The 22492-nt window shown below is 42.8% G+C and overlaps 1 protein-coding gene across 1 annotated transcript; it reads right to left on the reverse strand.

Annotated features, from left to right (window-relative positions):
* Nucleotides 1–1254: 1254 nt before the first annotated feature.
* On the reverse strand, nt 1255–21111 carry LOC146373280 (uncharacterized). Its single transcript, XM_084949903.1, has 6 exons — nt 20707–21111; nt 17072–20027; nt 13462–13661; nt 12301–12422; nt 10456–10570; nt 1255–3909 (listed from the first exon to the last, which is right to left on the reverse strand). The coding sequence occupies exons 2-6, from the start codon at nt 19458–19460 to the stop codon at nt 3778–3780; spliced, it is 2958 nt and encodes a 985-aa protein (XP_084806029.1). The 5' UTR covers nt 19461–20027; nt 20707–21111; the 3' UTR covers nt 1255–3777.
* Between the last annotated feature and the right edge of the window lie 1381 nt (nt 21112–22492).

Below are 22492 nucleotides of genomic sequence, written 5' to 3' on the forward strand. Positions count from 1 at the left end.
AACCTTTGACCTGCTGGAGGGTACGTGACAGTAAAAGGCAGATATAACAAAATGCATTAGGCTCTATGTGCCACAAATATTTAATGAAAATCAATTAAATAGATGTCATTAAAAGCCAACGTTAAATGGTGCTAGAATAACAGTGGGGACATTATCATGAGTCCTTCAAACATGGCCTGCAGCTCTGAACATTTCTCAACACCGCCCAACAGTGGTGACCATCACACGGTGTTTAACTCTCCAGTTCCCAAAATACGACAGACTATGAAACTGTGAGGACAGAGCAGTAAATATTTACAGCTAGTGAGAGGAGATGTGTGTTACGCCCCCTGTCGGTGCAGCTCCTTTGCCTTGAACCATGTGGAGTATCTCCAGAGGTGGAGACATGTTTGAAGCTAAATGTGAAACAGGATGATTGCGGAAAATATCGTGACCTTATTCTCCTCAAACTTCCTCAAGTGAAAGTGTGAAAATGACAGTCTATTAAATGTTTGGTCAGTTTTTAACCAAAGCAGAAAAATTTGTTTCTATTTTGGTTTCACAGTTAAAAAAATAGTTTGGGATTGAATTTTCTAGTTTCAGTTTAGTTTACAGCTTCTGTTTGTCAGGCGCACAACAGTTTCTATTCTCGAGAAACATTCGGATCAAAGCCTCTTCAGGTTAAGTTGTCTTGATAAATTATATCAATGGCTTTCACAAAGACGAGACATATTTTCTGTATCTATATATTTCCTGTATAAGTATAAGAAACATGGACCAAAGTTATGGACTTATGAACAAAGTCCCACGCTAATCCATAGAGCAATAAAGTAGATATATGCTAATACAGTAATTAGAATAATGTGCAGCAATTTTGGCAAAGAGTAAACCTAAAACATATTTATGTTCATTAATTATTTGGTTGGATTCCAGAAATCTGAGGATAGGTCATCACCCACTGACAGCTGGTAACCGTGAATCTGATAAGTGGTTAGGAAAAAAGATGGATGGGTTTGAATGTTTTTCATGACAAGCCCAATGAAAAACCTTCATTGACTCCATGAGACGTCAGCTGAATTACGTCAGGTCTGACTTCTTCTTGGTCTGTCTGGGAAATATTTGTTCGTTTCGTAATATTTACAAAGGACGAGTGAGTGGATTTCAAAATGTTCAAACATGGCCCAGAAGAGCAGACCATGTGATGATTTTATCTGAGTTACTAGTCAGCCAGTGGTTCCCTCTTCATGAAATCAACAGGTCACATAATTCTGCATGTCAGGAGGAAGCATTAGCCAACACGCAGTATCATTTTATTACATCAGTCAACAAGGCGACAGCTGGATCCTCCTCATTGTGACAGAAAATATCCAATTTTTTCAAGAATTTGAATGTTGTATAAATGGCACACACACACACACACACACACACACACGCACACACACGCGCGCACACACACACACACACACGACTGATTCTGAATTTCATCACAGATGACAGAGTTAACAATTGAAATACACAACAGAGCGACTTAAAGTTTTCTGAGGTGACACAAATTAGAAACGCGGCGCATGATCGGCATAATGTGAACAATATTCTCATAAAATATCATTTTGACTGGCAGCTAAATTCAAGTTTTGCCCATGAAGTGGACTCGACTACAGAACAGCGCTGAACTAAAACGAATGCACTGAAACATTCAGCAGACAAGAAGCGAGACAGAAAGACAAAGAAAGAAAGAAAAAGGTGGAACATCACATGCTTTTGTTTGAGTCCACTTCAGTGTGTTTGAGAAACAAGACAAACATTTCCTCCTGAAATCACTTCCGTAACCTCGTAAACATTGGCACTTTCTCTGTTGGCACTAACTGGAAGACAAACTTGTTTCTCTGAGGAACCAGAACAAAGTTGAGACCTGTTCCTGTCACTGGCTTTTCAGTAGCAAATACACAATGAAAGCACATGCATCAAAATGTCAAATGTAAACAAAATGAAAACAAAAAGTCTTGATCTTTCTTTAGTACTCATTATTATATCTGCTCTAGGCTTTTGAAAAAAAAAAAAAATGCTCAACTTTGATCTTCTGTGTGATGACACGACTAGACAAAAGGTTTTTCTGTTACTTCTACTGAACGTGTGCATGAATCCAGGTGATGGTGACATCTGTAGAGGTTTCTGCTACAGACAGGAAAACTGAGGAGGAGTGAAGCTGCTACAAAGGGTCAGGCCACCACATTAATGGAGCTACAGAACAAAAACAAGCATCGTGTCATCGAGTCTTCTTCTCTAATTAAACCCAGAGATCTTTTCCGGGTGGTAGACTATATGCTACTTTCATAAAACGTGGCTGGAAATATAACTACAAATCTAGTTTTCTGGATAGTTCCCATTTACCCGACTTGGCACTCAATAATACAGACATGTATGCCTCCATCACAATCGCTTATTAGTCCAATTTGAAATAGCTGAAAAGCACAGATGCTTGGGTAATTTAAAATGTCATGTTGACACAGTTTGTCTTGTACCTGTTCTGCTCATTCAAAATTCACACTGGTCATTGATGCAGCCGCCCAGCTCATACTCCATCTGAAAGCTGTATTAGAGTCTCTCCTGATTGGTTTGAACACAGGTAGGTGGGGCTTTAGTGCTCACAGCCACACCTGTGTGACTGAAATGATATGCAGGAAAAAAGTAGAAAAAAATGTTCTGAAACTGAGTGTTTGGAGTAGTCTGACGTCAGAGCTTTAGGCTCAATATTTGAATGGATGCTCATGTTTAACATGAGCATCCATCAATGTAAGAGTATATACATGACAGGAAATAAGGAGAAGCCTTAAAGGCCCCTTGCATGAAGTAAAGCTGTGTCTTCATGAGTTATAAATGGCTTGAAACTTAACCAATAACCCCAGATGTTCTTCCCCTTTCAGCCTGACATATTCTATGAATATGCTTACAGTATACAGCATATAGTATATGAAGAATGCCAGTTTTTCAAAACTGGGATTTTCCTACTTAATAAAAAAATCTATTTCAAATTTAAACTGTAGTGTAGTGCAACATTATTTTATTTGTCTGTTAGATCAGCAACACTGGAGGCAATAACTTTTTGCCCCAATTACACTCTTCCATTTCTGCACGACAAAAAAGAGAGACTGCAAATGAAAGCTAAACAACCGGCATGTCAACGTTCCAAAATCACGACTAACAGGGCCGCCAATGTATGTAAAACGATGTCTTATATACCCCAAAAGGTTGATTCTGTTCATCTGGACGTAGCGATTTCAGTGGGAGAAACGTTTCGTCACTCATCAAAGTGACTTCTTCTGCCTTAAATATTTATTTTTATTATTTAAGTTCACCCCATGTGAGTTTTATCTCCTTTATATTTATTCTACCCTTGAGACAAAAAGCAGTGGTACTTCAGATCTATTTCTGTTAAAGGAGGAAAAAATTTGAGTGCCTTTAAGGTGGCGGCGTGTACCTTGTAACAGGTCACAATGCTCCAAAGAATCCCAGTAGATAAGGTGGAGACTTAATGGGTGGTAGTGGTGATAGTGAACAAGGTGATATAAAAAAAAAAAACACTCCCCCAGTATACATCAGCAGGTGGTGGAGGAGACACCAGCTCTCCTCACTGTCTCAGGCTTAAATAACCAGGAAGTGTGCAAAGAGTCAGCAGGTCGATGAGTGTTTGACTTGCAGTTTAACATGCTGTGAATCCGGAGCCTCGGGAAACATGTTAAAGCCTGGAGTCCTTCATTGTGAATGCTGACAGCCAAACCAGAGCTGAGGTCCACAGAGTTACTCCATGATGTTCCTGTTGTAGTCATAGGACAGCCGTCGCTTAGCAGCGGCATGTTGAGCATGCTGATTGGCTGAGGGGAGGCCAGGGGAGAGGCGGCAGTTTGCTGTCGAGGAAGCAGGTCTGCTTTCCTGCAAAGATGAAAACTAAAATCAGCAACACAGCTGACTACAGCGTAGTTTATCAACTAGCCAGAGAGAAGGTTACAACAAATATGAACAAATGATAAAATCAAATCCATTATTATAGAATTATTGACTTGTCGAGAGGCTCAAAGCCCACAGTGCCATTAGCTCTGATTAGGATGACACACCAGATGTGAGCGTGGTTTCCCTGCGGATCTTACAATGAAGACCAATTATCAGAACTGTGAGGTGTGAGCTCAGACGAGGAGGGGGAGCACTCACAACCTTGTAGAAAAAAACACCTTTTTTCTATTTCTAATGTGAGAGTCGAATTGGACTCTGTCTCCTTATAACAAAACTTCCATTTGGATCTGCAAACGCACACATAAACACACAAATCTGGAAAACATCAACATCACCGGATCGTACCCAGAAGTGTCCTCAGCTATGCTGCCACCTGCTACTTTTCCCTTTGTTATCTTGTATCTATTGTTTGAGTCTGTCCTTGTTCCTTGTCAGATTGTCCCTCGTGGCCGTGCATCTCCTTGTTCTGTGTCTCCTTGAAGTTTGCTAGTATTTGAATTCTTTGCTCCTGCTTTAGATTTTGTATTAATATGAATATTCAGTATTAAAACTGTTTTTTTTTTTTAGTTCATTCCTGTTTCCAGTTGTTCTGAGTTTGCGTCCACAACCTGCTTGTCACATAGCCATCATATAACACATGAATAGGCAAGGACTGGACTTAAATATGAGACAGTTGTTCCCTTTGACCTACTTTTTAGTGATTCATCCACATATTTATATCTATGGCGGTGAGTTACAGTCAGTGATTACACTGCTATGTTGTCAGTTTAAAATGAGCATGAACAATTAGCAGTAGTTCAGGCAGACCATAAAGTCGAGCTCTGCCACAAGATCAGCTGATATTGATAAAAGCTCCAATCAGCTGATGGTTCAGCTGATCCTCTTACGGGCAAGAAATACATGCTGTGGATCTGCAGCCTGATTTGCAACCCAACCACAGCTTTTTTCAGAGCCATACCACCAAATATAGATTACTCCAGATAAAAACCCATTATTTGACTCTAGCTGTCCTGGCTCCACATCAATCATCCAGTTCTAATAAGTCTGTAGAGATTATATAAAGCATTTCGACACAGTTCCTCTAAAGCAAGCTACAAATGTTACCTTAAAAGGCATCAGATCTTTTTGGATCAAACAAAACACAGCTGTTACAGAAAGAGGCCACCTACCAAACCCCTTTCCTGAGTAACGATACGCAAACCCCTCTAAACCAGGTGGGAAAGGCGTGTCCTGAGGAGAGCACAGGTGGAATTTTGGGTCAGCTATATTTACTGCAATATACAACTTACAAAAAGCAATGAATCAAATTAAAATTGAACATATTTGTTCACATTGGCAGCTTTGATTGGTAGCGAGGAGGATTACAAAATTTGTGAGCAAGGGAAGTTATCTGAAAAATATGGAAAAAGACATTCCTGTGCCAAACAGAGCCATCTTTCAGGAAAATCTTGGTAATGCTAACAAGGGAGCCGAAGAGACAGCAAACATCCCCTCTGACAGAAACGTGGCCTACTTCAAAAGAGCACTCGATCTGAACCAGAGGCAGCGAGACTACTGAAGGTACTGCGTTAGGTCCAGATGCTGCAAAAGTGCCTGCAATCAAAAGACATACTGACAACATTTCAGACTATTTTCTGCAGAAATAAACAAAATAAAAGTTCACCTTCAAATTTTGGCTTGCACTAAACACCCGACAGCTAAAACACCACCCTACTTCATCCTGTCCTCCACTGTTGTCGCCTGCGTAAACAATATCACTTTGACCTTCAGTGAACATTTGATTTGTGCATGCTTTATCATTGCTGCACAGCCAGTATGACACATGTAAACATCTATTTTCTGATAAACTGTAGGCCCCCTATGTCAGCGCTGCTTAGTGCGCATGCGCCAACCAGCGTGCAGCCTGTTACAGTCGCTCCTGCTTTTTCTCTTAGTTTAGCTCTTTTTTCTTACGTATTCTTTTTTTTTCTGACTTGTATTTTCATCCGTTTATTATCTTTTACTCAATCATGTGGATTGAGAGAGTTTTTGTTCTTCTAGTGGCCGTGGAACTGTTACTTTTATCAAGGAACGGGACCGCGGCACATCTCCTACACTCACGGACTGTTTACTCCAGAGATCAGCTGATCGCCCTGATGCCGGCCGGCTCGCTGGCCAGGCCCGCAGAAGTACCAGCTGAAATTTGGAGGAAAACACATCGGGGATGCAGAGGTCAAGGACAGAAGAGAAGAAAGAAGGAGACGGTGAGACAGCGGAGGCTCGAAGCGAGGAGGAGGTATAAACCGTGTCTGCCGTCTATCGTAATGGGAAATGTGCGATCGTTGGCAAATAAAATCGACGAGCTCTCAGCACTGGTACGGAGTCAGAGGGAATACCGAGAGTGTAGCCTGATGTGTTTCACCGAATCATGGATGCACCAGGACATTCCCGACGAGAATGCTTCCGTGGAAGGCTTTCACACTGTTCGGGCGGACAGGGACAGCATCGCTAGCGGTAAGCAGAAAGGAGGTGGGCTTGCTGTTTTAGTTAACAACCGGTGGTGTAACCCTGCCAACATAACAATCAAAGAAAAGATTTGTTGCCTGGACATTGAACTGTGTGCTGTTGGACTCAGGCCGTATTATTTACCCAGGAAATTCTCTCACGTCATCTTGGTGGCTGTTTATGTTCCTCCCTCTGCTAACCCCACAGCTGCATGTGACACTATCCACTCTGCCATAGCCCGGTTACAGACTCAGCACCCGAGTGCCTTTATTGTGATCTCGGGTGACTTCAACCATGTATCACTGGACAATACACTAACAACATTCAGACAATATGTGGACTGTCCCACCAGGGGAGAGAAAATTTTAGACTTACTGTATGCTAACGTCAAGGATGCATACAGCTCCTCCTCCCTCCCCCCACTTGGTAGGTCAGATCATAACCTGATTCACCTCACCCCCCGCTATGTGCCAATTGTGAGGAGGGAACCTGTGACCACCAGGACTGTTAGGAGGTGGTCAGAGGAGGCAATAGCGGAACTACAGGGCTGTTTCGAGGTGACCAACTGGGAAACACTCTGTGAGCCTCACGAAGAGGACATCAATGAGCTTACTGAGTGTATCACAGACTACATAACTTTCTGCACCGACTCCATTGTTCCAGCTCAGACTGTTCATTGTTACCCAAATAACAAGCTGTGGGTGACTAAGGACATCAAAGCCCTCCTCAACGACAAGAAGAGGGCTTTCAGAGGGGGCAATAAAGAGGAGGTGAGGAAGGTCCAGGTATTACTAAAGGACAAGATCAGAGAGGCTAAGGACAATTACAGGAGGAAGCTGGAGTGGAAACTCCAGCAGAACAGCATGAGAGAGGTGTGGAGGGGCATGAAGACCATCACTGGATTCAGGCCAAGCAACAGCAGGGGAGCTGAGGGAGGTGAGAATAGAGCTAACGAGTTGAATCTGTTTTTCAATAGATTCGACACCACAGTGTCTGCTCCCACCCCCACAACCTCACCTGTAGTCAGCCTGGAATCCAAAGCCACACCACTGTGCCAGCCTCTCTCTTCACATGGCGCTGTTGCCTCCTGTGAGATTCCTGACACCCCTCCCCCACCCATCACCTTCACTCAATACCAGGTTGAGATGCAAATGAGGAGACTTCACTCAGGCAAGTCTGCTGGACCAGACGGAGTGAGTCCCCTCGTCCTCAAGAGCTGTGCCCCCCAGCTGTGTGGAGTCTTTCATAAACTGTTTATGCTGAGTCTGAGTCTGCAGAGGGTCCCAGTGATGTGGAAGACATCATGCCTCGTCCCTGTACCAAAGACGCCATGTCCCAGTGGCCCCCAGGATTACAGGCCCGTGGCACTGACCTCCCACATCATGAAGACCCTGGAAAGGCTCATCCTGGACCAGCTGCGACCCATAGTAAGACCACACCTGGATCCCCTTCAGTTCGCTTATCAGCCTCGTCTTGGAACTGAGGACGCCATCATCTACCTGCTCAATCGTGTCTAAACCCATCTGGACCAGCCGGCGAGCACTGTGAGGGTCATGTTTTTTGACTTTTCTAGTGCTTTCAATACCATCAGGCCGACCCTCCTGGGTGATAAGTTAGCAGCGATGCAGGTGGATGCTTCTCTGGTGTCCTGGATTGTTGATTACCTGACAGGAAGACCACAATATGTACGTCTCCCACAGTGTGTGTCTGACAAGGTGATCAGCAACACAGGGGCACCACAGGGGACTGTCCTCTCCCCCTTCCTCTTCACCCTCTACACCACAGACTTCAGCCACTGCACAGAGACCTCCATCTTCAGAAGTTTTCTGATGACTCTGCAGTGGCTGGATGCATCAGCAGGGATGATGAGACAGAGTACCGGGCTGTGGTCGACTCCTTTGTCACGTGGTGTGAGCAGAATCATCTGCAGCTCAACGTGGCAAAGACCAAGGAACTGATCGTGGACTTCAGGAAGACCAGGAAACACTTGACCCCTGTTTCAATCCAGGGGGTCAGTGTTGACATTGTGGAGGACTATAAATACCTTGGAGTACACATTGACAATAAACTGGACTGGGCTAAAAACACCACAGCACTTTACAGGAAGGGCCAGAGTCGTCTCTATTTTTTGAGGCGACTGAGGTCCTTCAACATCTGCCAGAAAATGCTCAGGATTTTCTATGAGTCTGTTGTGGCCAGTGCGATCCTCTATGCTGTTGCATGCTGGGGGAGCAGGCTGAGGGTCGCAGATGCCAACAGACTTAATAAACTAATCCGTAAGGCCAGTAATGTTGTGGGGATGGAGCTGGACTCCCTCAAGGTGGTGTCGGAGAGGCGGATGCTGTCCAAGATAAAGACAATGTTGGATAACACCTCCCACCCACTCCATGACATGCTGGTCAGTCACAGGAGCTCGTTCAGTGAGAGACTGAGAGTACCGAAAAGCACCACTGAACGACACAGGAAATCTTTCCTGCCTGTGGCTCCCTGTACAACGCATCCACTTAACACACTGGTTACTGCTACAACTACACATGTTTCTTTTCCAGCTATTTATTTATGAGTGACTTATGTATGTATATATATGTATATATTGTACTATTCTTAGTTAGCGTATTGTCTGTCTTGTCTTAATGTTGGTTTATAATGGAGCACTGTAACAAAAAATAATTTCCCCCAGGGATTAATAAAGTATTCTGATTCTGCACGTTTGCACATCTGGATATAACACAGATTTCAAATATACTACCTCAAGTACCGTCTCTTTTCAGCCGAGGGCATCTTTAACCTTAAACAGCAACACTTTGCTTCTCCTTTTTTTGGTCATTCCTTCCAATTACCGTAAATCTCCACACCTCTTTTGTTTGTTTTCTCAACGTGTCTAACAATATTCCTCTATTATAGCTCATCCCGGTGGTAATTTTTTGTAGCTTGTATCAATAACCTTGGCTATTTTGTTAATCTGCAGAGGTTTTAGCTTTTGTAGTTCATAGCTTAGCATAATTTTATCGTACCAGTCTCAATTTGATTTTTTTTTAAATCATAGTTACCTTTCTTTAAAAATTCAAAACATCATAAACGTTATCACATAGAACTATTCTCAGTCTTCTATCTTTATGTCTGAACTGTTAATTAGAAAGGTTACTGAAGACTTTATAATTTAATAATTGCTCCATTAGAAAATAACACCCCAGTCAAATGATAATGAAAACCAAAAAGTGGTATTTTCACACCACATTCAGTAGCAAAGTAATTAAACAGCAATAACTTATATTTGAATTTATGTAGAGTGAAAGATGCAGCATTGTGGAAAAATTAATGACGAAAACTATAATTGAGTAAAATAAGACCTTTGTGATGAGATGATTTATCTGCTGCTGCAAATTGGCCCTCTGCTGTAACCCATTTTAAAATATAACGAAGCAGGAACAAGTGAAAAAAGAAGCATAGATAAAATGATCATTAAATTCACATTTCACGCACTGTGATAATGCTGATTGCTGCTTCTGGCCTGTAGCAAGCAGTCACACAGTGGACGGGTAAACCCCACACTTGCATATTTTTTCAAAGGTGCCTTGTAGCTTTCTGATGTGACTCGGTTCAGCAGCGCGCTCGGGGCTGTTCGTGTACTGAGCGTTCTGCATAAAACAGCAGTCACATCATTTGAATGAGGCTGCAGGTTTCAAGGCTATCGGTCAAACAGCACTATCAGTTCGTGTTACATGTTAAGGCTGTGTTGACGAATTCAATTTAACAACCGCGAAGCTTCACAAATTGAAAGTGAACACTAAGTGCTCTGTGCTAATTCCCCTGCAGCAAATTATGAGTACAGAGATGGAACATTTGCTGTAAAATTTGATTTCTTAAGTGTTTTCTATCAGATTGTGAACACTGAAACATGTCCGCAGCGAGCGATTAAGACGCACTTGTCTCCAAAGCTGCCGGGCTCGCATTTCCATGTGTATGGTGTCGGTCTTTACTCACAGTGTGCGGCTGCTCCAGGTGTAAAGTCTTCAGCAGCAGGTTACGAGACACGCCGTTGGCTCTCTTGTATCTCTGGCCGATCATTTTGTTCAAGTCGTGGAAACTATCCAACAGCCTAAAGGTTCAAAGACACAGACACGCGATTTCATGCACAAGAAGAACATTTGTTTTAAACGATTGCTTTTCAAAGATTCAAGATCAGATACAGACTGAGTGCAAAGCTTGTTTGTTTAAGGATTATTTCACATACAGACATCTTTTAAATCTGAAGAACATAAAGTGGGCCTGTTAAGATCCCCCCCCCCATCCCATATAATTCTGTATAGAAGTCAAAAGCTCAGACTGCTCCAAACGCTTGGTTTCCTACTCTGCTTCAAGTGGTATAGTGGTTAACACATTCATCTTACACACAAAAGATCCCCAGTTCAAGACAGGGAGGAGACGCATTCCCAGCCTGAGGGGTCACAAGCCTGGATAAAGAGGAGGGTATGTGGTGTAAAACTTCTACAAAATCCAATATGGATGCAATCTGCTGTGGCAAACCTTTGGGATAGAAGTACGTTTCTTTCTCTGTCCTATGTGACAGTGTGGTCAGCATGGTCATCTTTGTTTGTGACCACAGAAGGTGGTTTTACGACCACTAGAATAGTTCCCAGGTTTTTTCAAGGGTAGCTGCACAGGCAGAGAGCACCCTCACCAACCCAGTCATTTTGTTCTGTAAGCATATCTGAAATATGACAGAAACCACACAGTTCCGAAAAGAGCTTCAAGGGTTGCTCCTATTAGGCTGTCCAGGGGTACAAAGTTAAAAACATGTTTGCTCTGATAGGTTATAGTCAATTCTAACAGTTCCTTGAAATATAGTTGCACTTCACACAGTCACCACTAGGTGGCCACATCTTCTTTCAACTTGTCAACGTATAGTGTTTTATCTCGTAAAACCACCGACACCATAAAAGAACATCAAATTATGCATTTTGTATTCATTCCTGTTTGACTCGAGTAAAATGACACAAATGATTTAGAGAAATATTCAGTGTTGGAGGGACAAGGAGGTAATTTTGTGAATAATTCCATTAAAAAAGGACTTGTATGTATAATGATATATTTTTTTAAATGAAACCCATACAGATTGTTTAAAATGAAAGTTTCCCTGAATGATAGTTTTTTGTAATTGTTACGAGTATTTTCTTTAAAAACAAGTATGAATATTTAAGAAAAAGAGTCAACATTATGTAAGGAAAACAGTATTTCTGTTAAAATGGTGAATTTATGGAATAGTTTTATGAAGAAGAAAAAGTTCAATATTTATGAGAAAGATCTTAAAAGATGTTGTTGTTCTCTTTTATCAAATCAATTTGGAGAATTGAAGGGGTTGGTGAAGGATGACAATCGGTCAAAATACAATCATAAAAATTTGCAGGAGTAAAACTGAGTCTGACGATTTTGGGGGTCTGATCCATTCAGTACAGAGTACTTATGCAATAATATAGAAATAAAAACAGTATTTATGACTGGTTTCATTAGCCCTGAATCACAGCCTACTTTATCATCCTTCTAGACACTAGTGGGAAACATCCCATCCAATCTCTTCCGCTTATCCTTGTGGGAAACGGTGGGAAACACACGTTACTAAATTAAACTTGTGCTGTCTTTGGTGAAAGCTGAAACTAATGATTGAAACCAGGAAAGTGTTTACTGATGGCATGGATAAAGAGAGCTGAAGAATGTACATTGAAGGTACTTGTGCACCGACTTCACTCAGGTTCTTAGGTTTATTCCCATCCATCTTTTATCTAGAGCCATCGCTACACATGATGGCCTTCGTCAGCACGGTTCACCTACCCCTGGTCTTGGCTTGCTCCGCCTCTGAGGAGCTGGCTCAGTGTGGGAACAGTACTGAGGTCACAGGAGTCACTTGAGGATGAACCAGTAAATGAGGGGAAGGCTTCAGCAAAGACAGCCGCCTGCAGTAAATACAGAGAGAGCTCATCAAATACAGCTTGAGAGCTCAGCATCCGCAAGAAAACAGTCAAAACACAAGCATCAAAAACACATTTGCAGCATTTAGGAAAAAATATGCATTTATGGTTCATTACATGAAAAGTTAATACTTTATTTTCATAAAGGCCTCCTTGTGGCACCACAGGCACATGAACAAACTTATTTAAAAACAGCCAGTCTCCTCCTCTCACTCTGCTTCACTGCAGTTTTGGGCAGGGCTCATTTTTCATCTGCATCTTTGCACTGTGCTTAATGTCCACTGGGAGACTCTCCCCGCAGTGCTGACTTCTTATTTTTAAATTTTATTTTTAAGGAAAAAAAAAAGCTGGGGTAATGTGAGTTATACCGCTGGAGAAAATACTGATTAATTTTTACTCATAAAACTTAGTCACTCCTCCCGCAGGGTTAGATCAGGGTGAGCCGTGTTTCCATGGTAATGGCACAGCCAACTGAGAAAAAGGGGGAAATTTTAGGTCACAGACATATGCACTTTCAACTGGATAAGAATTAGTGACCCACACAGATAACACTAAAATCACCCCATCTCTCACCAAAAAACAAATCCTGCATAAACAGAGATTTGGACGTGAAACTAAACTCCTTCTCTAAGTTATAGTCAAGATACAATACACACACGAAGGTTTTTGCACATTTCACCCAGGGCCAGCTATATCTACCAGACACTAAGAATAGCAGATGGAGCAAATAATGCATAGATTTACACATGAATAATTCTTTTCTACTGCATGATCCACAGGGGACTGAGTAACTACACAAATAACTCCCTGAATCCACCGAGCATCCCTGATCGATGGTACAGGAAGTGCAAACAGAGGTTAGAGTCACAGAGACAAACCACGCAAGACAGAAATTCAATGCTGTGACACAAATGAACCAATCCTGAGGAGTTTGTGGACTCAGTGAAGTGGATGTAATGGCCACTTTAGCTCTTACTGAACAAACAGAACCGTTTTTATAGCAGTTACTGAAGGACAACTGTACCAGGTTCTGATTGGCTGAGAGTCTGTCTCTCCTCTCCTCCACAGCACTGGCTGGCCACCACTGCTCCACAACGTCTCCACCTTCATCTGATGAATCCTGAGGGAAGGCTGTCCAGGTGTCGTCTGACTGGTGGAACGAGCTGTCCGTCTTGCCTGGCGTCCAGAGGGTCGACTCACTGGTGATAGCATGCTTTCCAAGTGCTGTTATCAAACACACACACAGGCACATGCACATTAAGTCTTAGTACATAGTATGTGCTTTTGATGCTCTTAAAGGACAATAATGGGCATTGGTGCTAAAGGTGACAATAATTACTAGGACGGCTTCCAAACGGGGCCAGTTTATCCAAATGAATGAAGAATCCCAATAACTGTTTTGTACAAATGTCCACAATCGTTTTTAAATGCTGGAAAATTAAATTAAATTCTACAGACCCTACAACACATCCAACTAATAATTTAAGAAATCTCTGTCTGATCTTTGCATATCTTCACTAACTGTTTATTCAGTCTACTTAAACCTTGACAAGTTTCTAAGATGCTTTAGATGGTTTCAATTCATGGAGTCTTACTGTTGCAGACTAAACCGTTCCTGTCGTCCTCATGTGCTCTGTGCAGAGAGAGAGCAGGCTAAGGTCATTTACACACTGCAATCGCTCTGATGCTCTAAAAATTAAACTGGTTTCTCACAAAGATAGTGGTTATATTTTTTTACTTCCATTTATGTTGTTTGGATGAGTGGTTTGTGAGAAAGCTGCAGCCGTCTTAAACAGTCCAGCGAACTCACAGACACACACACACACCTTTTTTCACTGAATGTAACATCCAAAGCAGTAACTTTGTTTTTCTTGCATGTGATGCATTTAGGGGACACCTGTAAATCTTGGTTACGGAGGCACCATGCTAATATTTTAAATTATTATTAGATGTGCCAGAATTAAAACCCACAGTTTTAGTAGCTCTTCAGCTTTCTATTTGTCAGCAGCACAGCAAGACAACTTGCATTTATTATTCTGTTAATCACCTTGTCGTATCATTGTGTTGTCTATGGCTGTGACTGCTTCCTGCTGTTGCTTTAAAAGTTGTCTGCTGTACCAGACTCTGCGGGACTCTTTGAGTTTGTATGTTGGACTTTAATCTCACCGCGACATCTCACTGCGTGGAAACATTTCAGCGAATATTTGTATCTCTCTTCGATCCTTGCTGCTTTGACACATCTACATGTCGCTCTCCATTGCTTGGTGTATTTATCCAACGATGTATCTATCAGACACTTGTCTGTGAGACTGTTTCCTTTTCACCCGTTGCCCAATAACCTGAGGCTAACAGGAGAGCTCACTGGCCTGTTTGCTTCCTCCCCCTCTCTTAGCTCGACTCTGAATGATTAATACCGTGTAGTGAGACGGGGAGATCAGTTAGGAATCCAGGTCAGGACAAACTACAGTCTTATTTCCACTGTGCTGGTAAGTGATGCCTACCAAGGCAAGAAAGAACTCTGCATATTTATCACAAGATTAAAAGTACTACTGGTCAACAACGTATTTACGTCATCTAAGTTACAGCATGTGCTTGAGTGTACAATGATTAGCTGTATGATTATCAGGCTGCCTTACTTTAACTCTTTACCCCCATTTCAGGCCTGTTTACAGAACAAATTGACTAAGTTTGCATCACATGTTAGTGAGGGTGGTCGCTGCCTTTGCAGGTAGCCTTCAAACGGCATCTTTATTGATATACACTGAGGGATCAAATGTATCATTATGGAGGAATGAGTTAAAACAACCTGTTCCGGAACACACTTCCAATCAAATGTTTTTCCATGTTTTTTCTGCCTCTCACTCCTTTTATTTCAAGCTAATTTTTTCAACCTTGTTGTTATATTCAGTGTAGATTTATAATATGTATTTTCCCAGATTTCACACAGGCACAGCCAGACCTCTGTTTGCAAATGCTATGAAAGGTGTTTGTTACACTCATTCTTGTCTGTTGAAGTTTCTGTCTCCATCTTAGTACTGTAGCTATTTATTAAAAGACTTTTGGGTCATGGTGAACTACTTCACTTTATCCACTGTGTGAAACAAGTAGATTTATCTCCTCCTCCTTTTAAGCCAACATTTTCCTGATTGGCTGGTCCTTAATGTGGGTGGGGCTTCAGTGCCTGAGATTGCCTTATTAGGGATGCCCATCATAAGTGACATCATACAGAGCCATGGATAGAAAAAAAACAACTTCAGCCATGTTTAATATGAACATTTGCTACTGTAACTCACATGTTTATTGAAAGCCCATTTTAATTACTAATAATTAAAACCAAAATAAACTAGGTTTTATAGCTGGTCCTTTAATTTTTGCCCTTTTACATACAGCAGTCCCTCTGATGATAAATGGTGACTGATAAGCCATCAGCAACATGTTAAAATAAACAGAAATACTTTTCAGTAGAACAGACTGAGACATAATTATGCACCAACCTCAGCACAGCCTCATTTAGCCCCCCTGTGGAAACTGGGCTTAACATGATTTAGGTGATTAGCTAAACGGAGCAGAATGAGGGATCATTACGACTGATTAACACCGGCTGTGAGAGAAAAACAATGAGGCGCAAGGAGTAAAAGATCTGACATACCTGCGCGTGTCTGCTTCATGAGTGTAGCAGATAAGAGCCATCATACTGTCAGACTACTAATTAAATTCATTTATTTATGATTCAGTTACTAGCACTGCTTTATTTTGTTCATCATACAGTTCTTTAAAAAAATCCAATAAAAATATTTTCTTCTCAATTACCTTCTTGCACTGAATGATGGTGTCCAACATTTTTTTATTCCACGTACCCAGGAAGCTTTGAGATGGGTTTGTTAGCAGGATTAGTCGAAAAGAATCAGGTAGATTTGTAGGAAAAGTTGTACCAAAGATAAGGAAGGGCCCAACTGCCTTTTGGAGTTGATCTCAGTCCAGTGTTTTTATTTTATTTTTTGAATGGATCTTTTGAGGGCGACAATATTAAAAAACTGCAAAATATCTTGATGTTCTCTATAAAACACTAACTTAGATCCAGATAATTAGATCTCAATTCTTGGGGAGGGAGTTAACAAACAGTAAAAATTAAGTCAGCAGTATTTAAATAGTACATAGTAATGCAGTTTAAGTAAGGACTTCCAGCTGCTTTATCCCCGCAAACACATCTTCATAAAATAGAAACTATAACAGCAGCAGGATTTTGGAAAGATAAAAGTAAATACCCACTTGTGCATGACTACTTGTGTGCTTCTTGAAAACAGATTGTGTGCACTTGCATTCCTCAAAGTGTACAAAAGGTTAAAAATGCACTAATTCTTTGAGGGAGTCATTGCCATTCACTCTTTGTTTCCCCAACACAACACAAAGAGTGTTAAAAAGTCTAAATCTGCACATTTCTGACTTTTTTCTGAAAATCTCTGAAGCCTTTCTGTGTCAGCCTTGTTGTCCAGGACCAAAAGATCCAAGCCTACAGCACACAGAAAGGCAAATTTACTAAAGATCCCAAAGGAGTGAAAGAGATACTAAAATGAGAGGAAAGCCTGGCTCGTAAACACAGAAAGGGACAGAGAATGAACAACCATGAGACTCACCAACACTCTCTCTGCTCCCACAAGGCACTGAGGCAGACATGGTGAACTCCTCGCTCCAGGCTGGCTCTCCCTCCGCCTGCATGAACACTCCAAACTCATCTTCCTCCTCCTCCTTCCTCCCTTCGTCAGTGGCCACGGTGGAGCCACTCTCCACCTCACCCTGCTCCTCCAGCTCTCTTCTCTTCCCTTCTTGGCCTCCTTCTCTGTCTCCTGCTGTTGCACTGACTGCCTCCTCCTCCTCCTCCCTCTCCTGACAGGGCAGGCCGGTTGCCATGGATCCCAGGGTGGGCAGGGAAGGGGCAGGATTAGCCTGGGAGAGCGCAGGGGAGGTGGGGAGATTGGTGCAGGCAGTGTTAGTGATGTTAGTCTCTCCACTTGGTTCAACAGGGGCATTGCTTGTTTGTGCACAGGTGTATCCATCCTCCTCCTCCCACTTCCTGTGTTCATCTTCAACCTCCTGTAACCTCCAGTCTTCCTCTGAAGCACGGTTTATCTCTGTCCCTTCATAACTATCTTTGAGTGTGACTTCTCCTTTACATTCATCCGACTTCCGAATTTCCCCAGCTCCGTCTCCATGTTCAGGATTGAGGCTCTCTTCTAAATTTCCTTCTTCTGACTCCAGCTCATCTTTCGTCCCACATTTGCTGCTCTTGTCTGCCAGAATCCTCTCGCCTGACTCAGAGATGGAATGATCTCCATCTCTGAGTAACACTTCCTCCTCATTTTTAAACACAGATTGAGGTTTATTATGTAATACCTCATTCACAGTGGTTTTCTCATTGGCCTGTTCTTCTACCCCAGAGTTTTCTTCCTCTTGCTGATACCCCTCAACGTGATTCTCCTGCTCAGCCTGAACCCAACAAGTTTCACGGTCAGCACTGCAGACGCTGCCCTCTATGGGTGCGGCTGACTTGTTAAAACTGAGGGAGACTGCAGTGCTGCTGGAGGCAGGCGTAAAGACTGCACACCAGCTGGAGAATTCATCAAGAGCCTCGCTGATGTTCTCCTTTTCATCTTTAACATCTGCACACTCAGCCCTTTTCTCTGATTCTTCACCTGCTTCATTGAGATCAGAAAATCCGTTGACATTAGCCCCTTCTTCTTCTTCACGGGGACATTCACTTGGTTTTCTCTCAGTAACGCTGTTCTTATGTCTTAAATTATCAGTCAACCCAGAATGTCCATGGGTGATGATATTTCCTTCAGTGTATCTGTTCCCTTGTTCCTCTGAATAGCCATCCTTGCTCTGAGAAGCTTGTGTCTTCTGCCCCTCGCTGCTCTCAGTTTCTCTTGTTTCTCCCACATCGCAGCTGTCGTGGGAGTCACTGTAAGAACGGGTAGATTCTAGGTCAGGGTTTAGTTCAGTCAAAACAGAGCTGGAAGACTCTAACTTGCCGAGGCCTCCCTTATCCTCCTCTTCATTCTTTTGCCTTTCCTTCCTCATTCCCGTCACCTCACTGTTCAGCCTGTTCGGGATGCCTCCCTCGTGTCCATCCTGGCTTTTCCTCCTCTGTGCTCTCCTTCCACACTGGACGCAGGATTTAGGAGAAACGCTGTGGCTGCATCTGGCTCGCCGGCTGTCCTGCTGTGGGGTGGGAAACTGTTTACAGTCCAGGCCTCCTTTGTCTTGCTCTTCCTGCCTTTCTTCCACAGCGATTTCACCAGCAGGAACTTCCCTGCTCCTCTGCTGCCTCTCTCTGCTCACGCCTGTTTTCTCCCGGCACGCTGCATTGCCAGACTTCCTCCATCTCCGCCCCGATCGCACCCTAACCCGGTTTGCTCCAGTCTGTGCCGGTGGAGTTGGCCCAGCTGGAGTGTCTCTGCGTCCTCCTCCTACTCCAGTCTTTCCTCTCAGCCATCCTCCGACCACACTGGATGCTGCACTGGTTGTCACTCCAGAGTTGGGCTTAGCTGCTGAATACAAACAGCTTCCTTTCTCAGTCCGGAGGAACAAACACTGAGTCTGAGTCTTCCCGCTGCCCTCTGAGGTCTTCAGAGTGGCAACTGTTACCAAAGCTCCGATTCCAGCCTGCCTACTGTCCACCCCCAGCGGAAGCCCATATCCCATGCGACCCCACTCGCCACTCAGGCAAACATCTGCAGGCCTGGGGCAGGACGCTGAACTTCCTTGACCTGCAGGAGGAGCTGTGGGTGCTTGTCCTCCTCCCAGCAGATTAGCAGTCTTGTGGCGATTCCTGGAACACAGGGCCCAGGCTCGGAGACCCCGAATGAGCGGCAGATCTGCCAGTCCCAGCTCCAGTCGGCTGGGGAAGGGCAGAGAGGCTCTGGAGCATTTCTGGAGCATCTCCCGGCTAGAGCCTGACATGCTCAGGCATGGGTAGTTGTTGTTGTTATTCTGCTGGAGCATAGTGCTTGTTGTGGGCCTCATCTATGTTTTATTGGTTGGTTTTTGCTTATCCTTTATTAAAATGCAGCCTGTCGGCTCAAGTTCAATTCTCATTTGTGAGAGGGAGCGCTGCCACAATCAAGAATCTATTCTTGATTCACAGCCTGACAGCTCAAAGGTAAAAAGATCATCATTTAGAAAAAAATCACTGGGCACTATGAAACAGCTAAAACAAATTTCTCACTGATTAATTCTGACAGTGGTACCGAAGACGATGTTTCCTAACATGGCCGGAGGGAGATGAATCTCCTTGTAATCTCATATCTTAGCAGATTATTCTGACTGCATCTGAAGACAGAATCAGTTGTTTTTCTGACGGGCGACCTGCCACTGTTTGCATCTATAACTCCTCAACTTAGAAAGTCTCCTGATGAAGAAGAGAAACATGCAGATGTGATGTCCAGCTGTCAGTGCTGATGAGAGCAAGGGAAATGAGAAGTTTGTTTTCTTCCAGGCTGACGCTCAGTGACGCTGTCTCCAGAGCTTCGCCGCCCTCCCCGTTCACTGGCCTCTCCTCACTGAGGACTGACTCAGCTGTCACAGAGCACCCTGCAGGGGAATGGGTAAAATAAATAAATAAATAAAACAAACATGGAAATTAAAGACTCATAGTGCAGACTTATTATAAGGTAGTGTGATATGATTAAAGAGCAAGGATCCCGCCAAGAGGAGGCCCAATCCAGTAAACCAGGATGAGCTAATGAATAAAAAGCTTAAATATTAAAATTATTTAATGCTGACTTCACTTTGGTTTGGCTCAATGGGTTGCAGCTGTAAGTCAGTGTGGGAGGTGTGAGTCTGTCAGAGGTCATGCATTTGAATCCAAAGTGACTTCTTTTCCCACTACTCCGACACAAACAGGCTCTTTTATATATATGAAAATGGGAACTGACACCATTTGCATTGTGGTGAGAATTAGATTAGTTGTTGCATCAGCCACACACAATCATCCAGTAGACTAAAAACGAAACACAGGTGGCCATAAACCCATAAATCCACTTCTCCTGCCCACACAGCTTAAAGGATTTACCCGACGAGCATCAATAACCCGCCACATAAGCGACGAAAATAGGTTTGAGCCACGTATGTCATACTTAGCCTACTCCTATCAGCACCACTGTGATGAAGATGAGCCACGTCAAACCACACAGTGTACCAGCACTACCTGTGTTCCCGGCCAGCATGTCCTGAGAGGGATGCCCACAGCCGAGTGCTCATTGTTTCTTACCTTTTTCGAAGCCCCGGGGTCTCAGGTCCAGGCTCTGGATTAAGTGTCCTTTACTTAATGCCCCTCTGCTTCCTTATTGTTTACAGACGAAGCCTATTCTCCCTCCTCTCGGGCTCTGGAGCATCCTAAAGTGGAATCAGCGCCGCCTCATCTTTCTACTCGGCCTGCACCACAAACGTTACAAATCGCTCGAACATCCATTCACTCCTGTCCCATCGTTTAAATCAGAGCACAGCCTCTTTTTTTCGCTCTCTCCTCCCGACTCGTTCAGCCATTGCGCATCATCTCATCCGCCGCGGCTCGGCATCGTGCGCCGCCGCATCTTACCGCAGTAGCCTCCGGTGTGCACAGCGAGCAGGATGACGAAGAGCTAATTTGACTTACAGCCCACTCACTGATAGGAGGCGTGATTCGTGCCACACAGAGCAGGGAGAGGTGAGGCGAGCGGAAGTGTATGAAGGGTTCGTGATGCCACACTTAGGGAGAAAGAACGCACTGGTCTAAAATAGAACAAACAGAATCTATTTGTTTGCTACTGGGAGCTTCAGACCTAGATCTAGAATTTAACACAAATTTATCATATGTACGTTGATTTCTGACATTTTCAGAGGTGAATATAACATGTAATAAAAACACAGTGTCTGGAATTTTAACCATTCCCCATTAAAATAGTTTAAATGTGTTTATTCTGAAAAAACAACCAAACAAAATGGGACATTTTAGACGAAATGTGTTTTTTAAGTACAAGTGAAAGAATCCCAGTCTCAAAATTATTATTGACTGGTGAGTTAATTAAAATAACTATTAGAAAAAGTAACAAATCACAGAAAAATGTGGCTACTTTTGCTTTTTCTGGGCACACTCCCAGTTTCTCTGATGTATTCCTGAGATATGACAAGCAGCTTTCTCTGAAAATACTTAACAATAAAATTAGTTTTTTTTTTTTTCAGTGTGCAGCAGAAAAATATACACAAGAGAAACAGTTACGGAAAGTGAAAACGTCACCCACAGGTCACCTATGAAAGTATTTGTGTTCTCTCCATATTTCTATAAGCATTTGTAATAAAGGAGTAAATATTCTGAAATTTTAGAGGTCATTTTTATATTACTTGTTAGCTTAATTTGCCAAAATTACCAGTAGACTAGCCACAGGTGTCTGTGTTTACACAAGTCACTTGGTCTACAGTGCTACTGTTTATGTAATGGTTGAGTTTCATTGCATTAATAACTGTTTATTTTTCTACTCACTGTATTATCTACATTATCTGGACAGTGAGTTAGTCACCTATCAGGGAGCCAGTACCTGTGCTTGTTGTAGTAAAAGTGCAGACTAGATGCTACTTTCACCCATTGTTTATGATTTTACCGTTTTTTTTGTGTGTGTTTTTGTGACAGCATATCGGATATTAAGGTACAGTGTGGAGTATGTTTAAATTGTTATGACACCATCTAAGAGGCGTTGATTTTAGTTTCAGTGATTAAAATTCTAGTAATTTATGTTTCCATTGCTTCGTGCTAATTAGCATTTACCTTGCTAACCCCTTGCTAACCCCTTGCTAACGGAACTTGCGAGGATTCATCCAAATATGGTTAATTCAGGCTCCAAACAAATACAACAACAACAACAAAAACACCCTGGTATTAGCCAAAAGAAACTTTATTTTAAAAGGGATGAAATTATGAGATTTTAAAAATGCTGAAATTGTTTAGTGAACTGAAAACAGTAAGTTTGTAGCTGGTGATGCTGCACCTTCCCCTGTCTCTGCTTCATGGCATTGTTTACTCC

Source organism: Perissodus microlepis, chromosome 14 (assembly GCF_051167445.1).
Source record: "Perissodus microlepis isolate ML-2025 ecotype Zambia chromosome 14, ASM5116744v1, whole genome shotgun sequence".
In the NCBI taxonomy this organism is placed as follows: Eukaryota; Metazoa; Chordata; class Actinopteri; order Cichliformes; family Cichlidae; genus Perissodus; species Perissodus microlepis.